The following is a 14,268-nucleotide window of genomic DNA, read 5'->3' on the forward strand; positions in this document are numbered from 1 at the left end:
TGGCAGGGTGTTGGGCATTTGTTATTTACTGCCTTGACCTTAAATCCTCAGACCACTTGTCTCATACCTTGTAAAAAATTCTGCTCCTGAGCCAAAATTTCATTTCGTTCTTCCAAAATTTGTATCAGGGCAGCTTGGAGTTTAGGTGGTAGAATTTCATCCTCATCAGATACCTTAAGAGAAGAAATTGAGATTTTCATGAGCTTTGAGAGAGAAAGTCTCAAACATGCCCTATTTAAGTCCCTCAAGTTCCACAGGTGGCTTTGTATATATTTTGGATGAAGAGTCAGTCTCAAGCTTCCTTCCCTACATTGAGCAGAATCCACAAAACTTACGGTGCATACATCTTCATTACATTTAAGAAAAATAAATAATATGCCTTATAAAATTTTCTGGCACTTTCCCACAAAATGTTTCTCATCTCCAAGTCTTATGCTATATTACAAAGATCATCCCCAAATAAATGGTGCTTCACATGTGACGAGCTGACTGATTCTGAAAAAAGACAGTCTTGGGAAACATTCTTTTCACCCTGCGCTCAGTGCTCACAAAACTATATACAGGTTACATACAGAGGGCTGCTCTAAGGTTTTACTAACTCTCCTCTCCACTTCACTATCCAGAATAAGTGACACTTCCTTTCTGCCCCTACTGTACCTTGTATAAGTTTCTATTACACCATTTCTAAAACTTTATGGCTATGTCTGCTCCCTCTCCCCTCCCCTTTAAACTATAAGGCCTGAGAGATAAAACTGAGTATCTTACTCATCTTTAGTTTCTGACTGGCTAACACAATATCTAGAAATAATTGGTGCTGAATGCTTGTTAAATTTAATTAAATTAGAGACCTATACATCAACCCATAAGACTTGAAGGGAGGGTTACCTCTTTTGAGAATGGCATTTAATCTGTTTCCTCCTTCCCTAAATTGGGACAGTCAGCTATGAACCCAAATCAAATTTTTCAGGTCAATCTTGTATGAGTGGCCGCAGTGTCTCGTCAAGTATGTGTAGGAACTATAAGTCTTGCCTGAGTCACCTTCTCTAAGTACTTTCACATATTTTCTGGCCAATTATACCCAAACATTACATAATCACCTCCTTTGTCACTCACCTCCTGTAAGAACTTGTCTGCACAGAGATCAACTATCAGCACCTATGGAATAAAGGAGCCAGACAAGTTAAACCAGAGACATTCACAGAGAAATACATTAGACACTGCTAGATCAGGAAGAGTGTTTTGATTCTTTCATGCAAATGGGAATAGTTTTAAATAAACTTAAAGGTTTATTTGTTTGCTTTGTTTTCTTTCTTTTTTTAAAAATTGAAGTATAATTGACTTAAATATTATATTAGTTTCAGGTGTATAAAGTGATTCAATATTATTATACACTAACTTAAAGTTTCAGCCCATTTAAAAGTTAACTCATGGGCTTCCCTGGTGGCACAGTGGTTGAGAGTCCACCTGCTGATGAAGGGGACACGGGTTCGTGCCCCGGTCCGGGAGGATCCCACGTGCCGCAGAGCGGCTGGGCCCGTGAGCCATGGCCGCTGAGCCTGCACGTCCGGAGCCTGTGCTCTGCAATGGGAGAGGCCACAGCAGTGAGAGGCCCGTGTACCACAAAAAATAAAAATAAAAATAAAAAAATAAAAGTTAACTCATCAACACAAGTAAAAAGAATTTCAAGTTAAAAAAAAATGATGGCAGCACACCTAGAGATTAAAAGAGACTAAAAAAACCCACACCAACCAAATGCACTGCATGGACTTTATTTGGAACTTAATTCAAACTATTAAAAATTTATGAAATAATTAGAGAGCTGAATACTGAATTTTTCTGATATTGAGGAACTGTTATTAAATTTTTTAGGTGTGATAATGGTATTGTGATTATGTTAAAAATGACCTTATAGAAATTCATATTGCAATATTTAGAATTATGAAATTATGTTAGGATATACTTCAAAATATTATGGGAGAGAGGTAGAAGTATGATTGGCCAAAACTTTGTAAGTATTTAAGAAGAGTGATTGGATTTATTTTACTCTCTTGTTTACTTTTACATATGTTTAAAATTTTCCATTATAACAAGTTAAAAACATAGGTTAATACAAAAATCAGAAGTGTTTCTATACACTAACAATGAAGTGTCTGAAAAATAAATTAAGAAAACACCCCCATTTTCAAGTGCACCACAAAGAATAAAATACCTAGGAATAAATTTAAACAAGGAGGTAAAAGATATCTGTGCTGAAAACTATAAGACACTGATGAGAGAAACTGAACAATACACAAATAAATGGAAAGATATTCCATGCTCATGGACTGGAAGAATTAATATTGTTAAAATGTCTAAATTACCCAAAGCAATCTACAGAGTCAATGCAATCCCTATCAAAATTCCAATGGAAATTTTCACAGAAAGAGAACAAACAATTGTAAAATTTCCATGGAACTACAAAAGACTCCAAATAGCCAAAATGATCTTGAGAAAGAAGAATAAAGGTAGAGACCATCATACTTCCTGATTTCAAGCTATATTACAAAGCTATAGTAATCAAAACAGTATGGTACTGGCATAAAACAGACACATGGCTCAATGGAACAGAAGAGAGGGTCCATAAATAAACCTCACACATAGTCAATTAACTTTTTTTAATTAATTTTTTAATTAATTAATTAGGCTGCACTGGGTCTTAGTTGCATCACATGGGATCTTTAGTGGTGGCATGAGGGATCTAGTTCCCTGACAGGGGTTGAACCCGGGCCCTCTGCATTGGGAGCACACAGTTTTCACCACTGGACCACCAGGGAAGTCCCAGTCAATTAACTGATGACAAAGGAGCCAAGAATATAAAATGGGGAAAGGACAATCTCTTCAATAAATGGTGTTGGGAAAATTAGATAGCTGCATGCCAAAAAATAAAATTGGATCCCTATCTTACACCATACACAAAAATCAACTCAAAATGGATTAATGACTCAAACATAAGACCTGAAATCATAAAACTCCTGGAAGAAAACACAGGGGGTAGCATCTTTACATTGGTCTTGGCAATGATTTTTTGGATTTGACACCAAAAGCAAAGGCAACAAAAGCAAAAGTAAGCAAGTGGGATTACATCAAACTAAAAAGCTTCTGCACAGCAAAGGAAACCATCAATAAAATATAAAGGAAACGTAAAGAATGGTAGAAAACATTTGCAAATCAAATATTGGATAAGGGGTTACTACCCAAAATATATAAAGAACTCATACAACTCAATAGCAAAAAACCCCCAAACAATCCAATTAAAAAATAGGCAGAGGAACTGAATAGACATTATTCCAAAGAAGACATACAAATGACTAACAAGCACATGAAAAGGTATTCCACATCAGGGAAATGCAAATCAAAACCACAATGAGATATCATCACCTGTTAGAATGGCTAGCAACAAAAGACAAAAGATAACAAATACTGGCAAGAATGTGGAGAAAAGGGAACTATTGTGCACTCTTTATGGGAATGTAAATTGGTTCAGCCACTATGGAAACAGTAAGGAGGTTCGTCAAAAAATTAAAAATAGAATCAGCACATGATTCAGCAATCCCACTTCTGGGCATGTAACCAAAGGAAATAAGATCACTATTTTGAAGAAACAGCTGCACCCCCATGTTCACTGCAGCATTACTTACAACAGACATGACAATGGAAACAACCTAAATGCCCATCAACAGATGACTAGATAAAGATGTGGTATGTGTGTATACATACACACACACACACACACACACACACACACACACACACAAACACACAATGGAATATTATTCAGCCATATAAAGAAGGAAATCCTGCCATTGGTGACAACATGGATGCTAAGTGAAATAAGTCAGGCAGAGAAAGACAGATACCACTTACATGTGGACTCTAAAACAACTGAATTCACAGATACAGAGAACAGATTGGTGGTTGCCAGACGTGGGGGTGGGGGATGGACGAAATGGGCGAAGGGGGTCAAAAGGCAAAAATTTCCAGTTATAAGATAAATAAGTTCTGGATATGTAATGTACAGCATGGTGACTACAGTTAATAATACTACACTGTATATTTGAAAGTTGCTAAGAGTCTATCTTAAAAGTTCTCATAACAAGAAAAAAAATTTTCTAACTACGTGAGGTGATGGATATTAACTAAACTTACTGTGTAATCATTTTGAAATATATGCATATATCATATAATATCATTATGCTGTACATCTCAAACGAATACAATGTTATACGTCAATCATATCTCAATAAAATTGGGGAGAAAAAAAGGTTAACCCATCAGTGTAATAGGGAAGAAGAGCTATTTCAATAAGTGGTACTGGGATAGTTGGCTATCCATATGAAAAAAATGAAACGACCCCTACCTCCATTTTTCCTTTTTGGCCACACTGTGTGGCTTGCAGGATTTTAGTTCCCTGACCAGGGATTGAACCCATGCCCACAGCAGTGAAAGCAGGGAGTCCTAACCACTGGACTGCCAGGGAATTCCCCCTACCTCCTATTATATAAAAAAAAAATTCAAGACCCCAACTTCAGAAACAAAAATTAAAGGCATAATAATAAAGCTTTCAAGAGATAATATAGGAGGCTATGTCCATCAAGTTAATATAAAGAAAAACTTAAGCAGTTCACACACACACACACACACACACACACACACACACACAAACACTAACCATAAAAAAAAATTGATAATTCTGACCACATTAAAATTAAGAATATCTCTGTATTTAAAAAACACCATTTTGGAGAATGAAAAGGCAAGCTACAAAGGGGCTCATATCCAGAGCTATAAAAGAAGCTATAAAAAGGCTTCTTACAAATCAGTGAGGGTAAACAATTCAGTATAAGGATATAGCCTATGAATTTTACAAAAGATGACAAAAGATGACATTCAAATGGCCAATAAACATATAGAAAGATGCTCACCCTCAACCATAATCAAGGAATGCCAATTAAACCACAATGAGTACAACTACATACCCATCAGATAGGCTAAATTACACAAACTGATGACAACAAGGGCTGTCAAGGATGTGGAGCAACAGGAACTCTCATACAGTGCTGGAGGAAGTTTAACCTGGCACAGCTACTTTGGAAAAGCTTGACTTTACCTACTAAAGTTGAAGGTATGTTTACTCTATGACCCAGCAATTCTGTTTCCAAGTATACGTCCATAAAACTGCATGCACATATGTACCAAGGGTCATGAACAAGAATATTCATAGCAGCATTATTAATAATAACTCCAAACTGGAAACAACTCAGATGTCAACCAACTGTAGAATGGATAAGAAAATTGTGGTACATTCACACAATGGAATACTATACACAATTAGAAAAATCAAACTACTGTTGTTAAACCCATCAACATGGATGAATCTTAAAGACATAATGTTGGGGACTTCCCTGGTGGTGCAGTGGTTAAGAATCCGCCTGTCAATGCAGGGGACACAGGTTTGAGCCCTGGTCAGGGAAGATCCCACATTCCACGGAGCAACTAAGCCCACGTCCTGCAACTACTGAGCCTATGCTCTAAAGTCCACAAGCCACAACTACTGAAGCCCACTTGCCTAGAGCCCGTGCTCCACAAAAAGAGAAGCCACCGCAATGAGAAGCCCACACACCACAACAAAAAGTAGCCCCGCTCGCAGCAACTAGAGAAAGCCCACACGCAGCAACGAAGACCCAACGCAGCCAAAAAAAAAAAGACATAATGTTGCTCCAAAGAAGCCAGACTGAAAAAAGAAAAGAAAGAAAGAAAGAAAGAAAAAAAAATACTGTATGAGTTCATTTATTTCAAACGTAAAAACAGGCAAAACTGAATTATATTGTTTAGGTATACATGCCTAGGATGTTAAACTATAAACAAAACAAGAAAATGAGCACCATGAAAGTCAAGATAATGGTTACCTTTTGCAAGGGGTGGGGAAGGGAACAGTGATTAGAAGAAAGCATGATGGGGGACTTCCCTGGCAGTCCAGTGGTTAAGACTCCACGCTTCTAATGCTGGAGGTGTGGGTTTGATCCCTGGTGGGGGAACTAAGATCCCACATGACACGCGGCATGGCCAAAAAATTTAAAAAATAATAATAATAAAAAAAATTAAATTAAAAAGGCATGATGGGGACTTCTGTTTCCATTGTCATAATATTTCTATTCTATTCCAATGTTGGTTACATAAGCATTCACTATGTGATCATTAACTGAGCTATACATTTTGTTTGGGCATTTATCTATACATGTTTTATATCTGAAACAATTTATTAAATTAACCCAGAGTAGTTTCTATGTATGATTTTTTTAAAAAGACCTATTCTTCTATACAATGGAGAAAAGACAGCCTCTTCAATAAGTGGTGCTAGCCTCTTCAATAAGTGGTGCTGGGAAAACTGGAGAGCTACATGTAAAAGAATGAAATAAGAACATTCCCTAACACCATACACAAAAATAAACTCAATGGATTAGAGACCTAAATGTAAGGCCAGACACTATCAAACTCTTAGAGGAAAACATAGGCAGAACACTCTATGACATAAATCACAGCAAGATCCTTTTTGACCCACCTCCTAGAGAAGTGGAAACAAAAACAAGAATAAACAAATGGGACCTAATGAAACTTAAAAGCTTTTGCACAGCAAAGGAAACCATAAACAAGATGAAAAGGCAACCCTCAGAATGGGAGAAAATATCTGCAAATGAAGCAACTGACAGAGGATTAATCTCCAAAATTTACAAGCAGCTCATGCAGATCAATATCAAAAAAACAAACAACCCAATCCAAAAATGGGCAGACATTTCTCCAAAGAAGATATACAGATTGCCAACAAACCCATGAAAGAATGCTCAACATCACTAATCACTAGAGAAATGCAAATCAAAACTACAATGAGGTATCACCTCACACTAGTCAGAATGGCCACCATCAAAAAATCTACAAACAGTAAATGCTGGAGAGGGTGTGGAGAAAAGGGAACCCTCTTGCACTGCTGGTGGGAATGTAAATTGATACAGCCACTATGGAGAACAGTATGGCGGTTCCTTAAAAAACTAAAAATAGAACTCCCGTACGACCCAGCAATCCCACTACCGGGCATATACCCTGAGAAAACCATAATTCAAAAAGAGGTGCCACAATGTTCACTGCAGCTCTATTTACAATAGCCAGGACACGGAAGCAACCTAAGTGTCCACCCACAGATGAATGGATAAAGAAGATGTGACACATATATACAATGGAATATTACTCAGCCATTAAAAAAAAAACGAAATTGAGTTATTTGTAGTGAGGTGGATGGACCTAGACTCTGTCATACAGAGTGAAGTAAGTCAGAAAGAGAAAAACAAATACCATATGCTAACACATATATATGGAATCTAAAAAAAAAAAAAAAAGGCTATGAAGAACCTAGGGGCAGGAGAGGAATAAAGATGAAGATGTAGAGAATGGACGTGAGGACATGGTGAAGGGGAAGGGGAAGCTGGGACAAAGTGAGAGAGTGGCATGATGGACATACATACACTACCAAATGTAAAATAGACAGAGGGAAGCAGCCGCATAGCACAGGGAGATCAGCTCGGTGCTTTGTGACCACCTAGAGGGGTGGGATAGGGAGGGTGGGAGGCAGATGCAAGAGGGAGGGGATATGGGGATATATGTATATGTATAGCTGATTCAGTTTGTTATAAAGCAGAAACTAACACACCACTGTAAAGCAATTATACTCCAATAAAGATGTTTTTTAAAAAAAAGACCTATTCAGAATAACACAAGAATTAGCCCATGGTTCAATACTGCAAATAAGATACAACTTCAGATTCATGTGTACTATAGAATTTTTCTCACTTTCATAAACAGATACTAAAATATGATAGCATAATATATTAACAATCATAATTACATATTATTATTAATTAATGACATATCCACCACTGTTAAAGATCACTTGTTTTCATTTGCCAGTGCCCCAGTCTTTTCCACAGGTACTATTTCTCCCATCTCACCTCTTCAATGGGTAGGTCCTGGAGCTGTGGTAAGGAGCAAGACAGGATTCCAATAAGGAAAGGAGTAGGTGAGCACACAATGTCGATCATAGATGCTGGCAGGACTGGGATGTAGGTATGCTGCCAGGTGAATGGATACAGTGTGGCAACCACAGCATGGCCACATTTTGACAGGGTGCTAGCCAGAGGAGAAAGCAAATGGTGTCATATAAAGAACAACAATGGAGGGCATTTCAGACATTACGTTACAGAATTACAAAGTGATGCCAGTTAGTGATCATAGATTAACAATTCTGTGATTACTCATTAAATTTTAACATTTTATTTAAATTTTAACTTAATTTACTGAATATCTTTAATCTCAATCTAGCTGTTTCCCACAATTTATATTGCTAAAAGCTAGTGTGTACTTAGAAAAGCAATACCAATTTTTAACAACAGTTTAAACAAAACACATTTTGAAGGTAAATTAATTGCAACCCCCAAAAGTCACTGTTATAGCCGAATGCAAATAGCTTTTGGATTATCCATGTTACTACAGCATTAGGTAATTGAGATCCTATCTAAGTGTTTTCTAATATGCCCAAATTTTAAAATAGTAAGAACAAGTAAAACAACAGTCTGAAGTGACATATTTTACTTATTTCTCACCTTAGGCTGTTGGCAACAAAGATTATCCTCCGCTCCAAAAGGAGAGAGGCACAGACCCGAATGAGATGGCACACACTCAGGCACTTAAAGAGACATTCAAAATCAACATGTTCCAATCGTGAGTCCAGTGGTCGGCACAGTTCAATTGACTGAAATGCAAAATTTGAATCAGGGGAGCTGAGGTGGGAAAACAATCCCTAATGACAATACTAATGGATCCTGTCATTCTTTTTTTTTTTTTGCGGTACGTGGGCCTCTCACTGCTGTGGCCTCTCCCATTGCGGAGCACGGGCTCCGGACGCACAGGCTCAGCGGCCATGGCTCACCGGCCCAGCCGCTCCGCGGCATGTGGGATCCTCCCGGACCAGGGCACAAACCCATGTCCCCTGCGTCGGCAGGTGGACTTTCAACCACTGCGCCACCAAGGAAGCCCCCTGTCATTCTTTTACAGGTTAAATTCAAGAGAGAGGGTCTGCTACAAAGAGTTTGTGAAGCTGCCTACACTAATGCCAAGACTTAATACCTTATTTTTGGGCTGTAAATTTCTGGTGAAATCTTTTATCCCACTGGACAATAGTATGTATAATCTTCATTTATCACACTGAAATAGACATTATGCAGGGGCTCAGTCTACAAATGATAGAAAACCTCTGGTTCCTGGGTCTAGGATCAACTATCTCACAGATAAACTGGATGTTTCTCCAGTGCTTTTGTGACCAAAACATATTCTGTGCAGTTCATGAAAAAAAGAAAACTATCCTGTAAGGTTTCTATCTGGTAAGGCCTACTAGTGTAAGGCCTGCTTTTTGGCAGCTATTAAACCTTTTCAAAATGAACTCACTTACCCCATCTCCAGCCCCAGGGAGGTAGCTCTTTACTGTGATGGTGCGTCCAGGAGCTGGGAAAGGAGCTTCCATGACACTGCGCATAAATGGGTAAACCAAAGCTGGAGACATTTCTCTTCTCTTCTCTACTTCATCCAGAATCTACATACACACAAAAGAATTTTTTTTTTAATTAGGGACTCAGTTCAAAAACATAAAAGAATCCTATTGAAGGAACTGCCAAACTGGGTGCACAAACTTGAAAATAATACCAACAGATTTTAAGACAGATAAGCTTCTGCAACGAATAAAAGTTCATTAAAGGCATCATTTCTCTTAGAGGTACCTTTAAATCTCCAAGAAAAGTTACTAAAATAAATCAATTTAATTTTAGAAGAGAAGCCCCTTTTTATATCACTAAGGCAGGGGCAAAGAAGGTGACACAATAATACCCTGCAGTTTGGTGTCTGGGAAAGACATGAGACAAGATAAACTTCAGGCAATGTTTTGCTTTAAGCCGGGAGGTTTAGCAAACCAAAATGAGGATGACGGGGCAACATCATCTGGATTAGAGGTCTAAATTTAAGCCTTCAAACCCGTAGTTCTAATCTACTAATGGGGAACCCTTTCTAAAGTAGTATGTTAAAGTCTATGCCACTTAACATTGCCTAGTGAATTCATCAGAAACAAAAACTCACTCAGAGCTCAGAAAGGACACCACTTTTCATAGGGTCCATTCTCCACTCACCTTTGAAAAAAGGTTGAAGCAGCCTAGGCGACTGACCATGCAGTATACCTCAGGGAGTCGCTTTCCTTTGCCTTCTGGCTAAAAAAAAAAAAACAGCAAAAATTAAGCAGCACAAGTCTTTACTAATTTGGACTATTAATACCTCTTAATACTCCTTAGTATAAAGTAGGAACCAAAGCTCTCATTCTCAATGAACACTGAAAGATGCGAAAACGCTAAAAAAAAAAAAAGATAGTATGATTTATTCCAGTTTAGTGATGGCATATAAGCAAGAAGTAACTCAGAGCTCCCTCGATTGGCTCACTGTACTCCATTCCTCAAATATAACCAGACTGACTTCAGCTCCAACGTCAGTGCTTTCTTCATCTATTACAAACAAACAAATAAATAAAATAAATCCATACCGTTTCTATTATGGAACACTCTGTGGCTAACCTCCACCTTGCTCTTACTGTTTAAAGCTAACATAGCTTCGGGACTTCCCTGGTGGTCCAGTGGTAAAGAATCCTCCTTCCAGTGCAGGGGGCTCGGGTTCAATCCCTGCTCAGGGAACTAAGATCCCACATGCCGCCGGGCAACTAAGCCTGTGAGCCACAACTACTGAGCTCATGCGTCTCAACTAGAGAGACTGCGTGCCGCAAACTACAGAGCCCACACGCTCCGGAGACCGTGAGCCACAACTAGAGAGAGAAAACCCGCACGCTACAACTAGAGAGAAAACCGTGTGCCACAACTAGAGAAATGCCCGCATGTCACAACTAAGATCCAGTGTGTCGCAATTAAGATCCTGTGTGCTGCAACTAAGACCCACTGCAGCCAAAAAATAAAGAAAATAAATAATAAATAAAATAAAAATATAAAGCTTAACTAGCTTCTTTATAATACACAGATCACTGAGTAGCCCCCAAACTCATCTAGAGATCGTGTTTCTGAAGTTCTTAGTCTGACTCTTTTGTTCCTCTACCAAAGCTGCCTGTAGCACAAGTCTGGGACTTACCAAGAGCTTCTTACAGTAACCAAACCACCGGCTCCCATCTTCACCAGTTAAGACAAAGGAGAACGTTTCACTGAAAAAAACAGTCAATAGTTTGAGATCCAAACAACTGCTTATGACATTTCTCGGAACAAGCAATTAAAAATTAGAATCCAACAGCAGTCATTTTGTGATGTAAGAGGAGGCAGCAATATTATATTTATTGCAAGTCACATTCCTCCTGAGGGAGAATGTCCAGCCCTTGAGAATATCTTGCTTTGTACTGGAGTGAGAGAACAGAATGTGATGAGCTGTTGATGCCGCTGGCTCCTTTTACTTTCTTATTTATCTAGTCCAGCTATTAATCAAGCCTATTTTCCTTTTGCTGAATGTCCAGTTTAGTCAAATATATAGGTAAACCATAAAGAATTTTGATAAGCTATTCTTCCCTTCCAAATTCTTCTATTTAGTTCTGAGAGGTCATATGGAACTGTGATAGGGAAAAGATTATATCCTTAATACATAAAAATTATTAGGAAAATTACCATCTCATTAGAAACACTGGCAAAAAATATGCATAGATAACTTACAAAATGAAGACCTAGAGATGCCCAAGAAATAAATTCATTAACAATCAAAAGAAATTCAAATCTGAACAACATATACATATGTCTATATTTGGCCACGAATAAAGATTGGAAGGGAACATCTCAAAACATTTACAGTGATTATCTATCTCTGAGTAACCAGAATGCCAGTGAGTTTTAATTTCTGCTTTTTATTTAATCCTCTGTATTTTTCAGACATTCTAGAATAAACACACATAACTCTTGGGGAAAGCCAACCATGGAGCAGCCAGACCAATAAGAAAGAAGCTGCCTATGCAATTAGTACAACTGACAGCACAAAAGCTTCAGGGTTGATGGCTCAGAGATGAGAGCGGCGATCAGGCTAAACTGGTTAGGAGAGACAGGAGCATAGTCTGGAGGCAACGTGGGGTGGAAGGGCAGAGCTACTTAGGCAACAGCTGAGGCTGTCTTCCAGCAGGTCATTGGCATGTGATATGGTTCACATAATCACGCTTTTCAGCCTAAATACGTGATCAATAATTACAGTTTTGAACAAAGCACTTATCTATTTATAAGCAGGATATGAAACGATGATGGTTTATTAATTGAAAATAGTAATTTCCTCTAGATACTGGGAAGCAATTTCTTATAATTCCCTTCTCAATATACTTACACCTTCCATACTAGAGCCCCCTCTTCATACAAGTTCGACAGGGAACATACAATCTGGGCTATGGCTTCTTCTAACAACTTGAAGGAGATAACAAGATGCAGATATTGCCATGTTTTATCTCTGTTTCTCAGTCCCTACGTTCAAGTCTTTTTTCCTTTTCTGTCCACTTGGTGGCATTTCTGATTATATGTAAAGTGGAACTTTTTTTTCTGCAGAATTGGCAAATTGAAGAGACTCTCAAACTTGTTTTCCCTTTGACACTGTGTTTTTCTTTTTTGAGCCCCACATAGGAAATGTCCTAATTGTTTCTTCCTTTCCTCCCACTGCATCCTTGATCTGCCACAGAGTCCACATAGCTTCACTGCTGACTCTATCTGTTTCTGGTTCTACTTTTGCTCGTCCAACAAATAGAAATCAGATAAAGTAGTCTATTTACCTCTTGAGTTCTGAGGTTGGCACCCAGTCCTTTGAATCAGGAAAACAAAATTTTGGGATAACTTTGAGCCTGTCTTCAGTGTCTCTGGATTGCTTAAAGCCATGATGACCCTGAAAAAAAATAACACTGTAAGTGACTAATATTCTATGTAAGCGGAGTATAGAAATAAACTCAGCCTGGTCTTAGGAAAAGAGGTCTCTGATAAGTCTAGGTAGGTGTCTCAGAGTGGTTTTGTGCTATTTAATAAAACAGGAAGGCCAAGACTGGTAATCACTGAAAACATACTGAGAACTGAGTTTCTAAGGAAAAAGAATTCTGTTTTACATAGAGAGGGTACTTACGGAGATCCTATAATCTGATGTAAGAGAAATGATTGAAAACAGTTTCTTAGCTAGAGGAAGAATCTTAATTCAGAATTCACATACTAGTGAGAATATTTTTATGAATCATGGGACATAAAATAAATGGAAATCTATTCTACAATATACTGATAGCAAAAACCTAGTTAGCTCAAGACACTCTCTGATCAATAATCCAAGATGTTTTGAAAAGGCAGATGAACGTTACTTAGAAAAGATACTATTTTTAGAATCTACCCCATATATAATCATTTCCCTTAGCATATAATCTTTGCTACCTAATTATGGGTTTGCAACTTCCTGTAAGATTTTAGCATGGAAGACCTTTTGTGCAAGTCTGGTATTGTAATTTAAAGGACAGTCTAAATTTAGTTAAACCAAAAGACATTTTAAAATTAGTATAAAAACAAGCAGCTAAGTCTAATTACGATATTGCCTTCATGTAACTAATACCAATGATCTATCCTTTAATTTCTAAAAAAAACCATGCAGCCATTCTGGGTCACTTAGAGATTAAGCTCTTAAGAAATGGAAAAGCATTCTAACAAAATTTTAGTTGTGTCATATTCTATTATTTTTATATTGTTAAATGATTCAAAATCATCTTCATTCAAGGTTTTCCACATCAGAATCAAGAGGGGCTCAGGCAGCTCTTTCCCTCCCAGACTTATAGATGCCTAATGCACAATAACGCCAAGTAACTTGCTTAGAGACATCCTTGAATTACTGTCAGAGTCAACTGGGTCCTCATCTGGTTCCAAACCCATAATTCAGGCTGTGCTGAAAACAGGTTCAACCTCGAGATTTCTCTTTGCAAATGTAAGACTGATGAACAACAGAGAAAAAAATTAAGCTTCTCTTTATAGGAAATTTGATTCCTCAACTATCTATTTTAGACTCTTACGGTACTGTGTTACTAAAGAGTGCAGTGACACTGTGCTCTCAGGCCACACTGAGGAATTTTATAAGAAATTAAACATTGATTTATTTACAGCAGGA

General features: G+C 37.9%; 1 protein-coding gene across 2 annotated transcripts in view; it reads right to left on the reverse strand.

Moving 5' to 3' along the window:
* The window catches only part of DENND2C (DENN domain containing 2C), a 37,381-nt gene that overhangs the window by 6,882 nt on the left and 16,231 nt on the right, over window positions 1-14,268 (reverse strand). For both annotated transcript variants that reach the window (XM_007462483.1, XM_007462482.1), the window contains 8 exons: window positions 12,911-13,020; window positions 11,257-11,326; window positions 10,260-10,337; window positions 9,533-9,673; window positions 8,688-8,836; window positions 8,037-8,214; window positions 1,114-1,155; window positions 68-173 (listed from right to left, as the gene is read on the reverse strand). In XM_007462483.1, the coding sequence (XP_007462545.1) occupies window positions 68-173; window positions 1,114-1,155; window positions 8,037-8,214; window positions 8,688-8,836; window positions 9,533-9,673; window positions 10,260-10,337; window positions 11,257-11,326; window positions 12,911-13,020 (874 nt within the window). The remainder of the gene's footprint in view (window positions 1-67; window positions 174-1,113; window positions 1,156-8,036; window positions 8,215-8,687; window positions 8,837-9,532; window positions 9,674-10,259; window positions 10,338-11,256; window positions 11,327-12,910; window positions 13,021-14,268) is intronic.

This window comes from Lipotes vexillifer, unplaced genomic scaffold (assembly GCF_000442215.2).
Source record: "Lipotes vexillifer unplaced genomic scaffold, Lipotes_vexillifer_v1.1 scaffold1029, whole genome shotgun sequence".
NCBI lineage: Eukaryota > Metazoa > Chordata > Mammalia > Artiodactyla > Lipotidae > Lipotes > Lipotes vexillifer.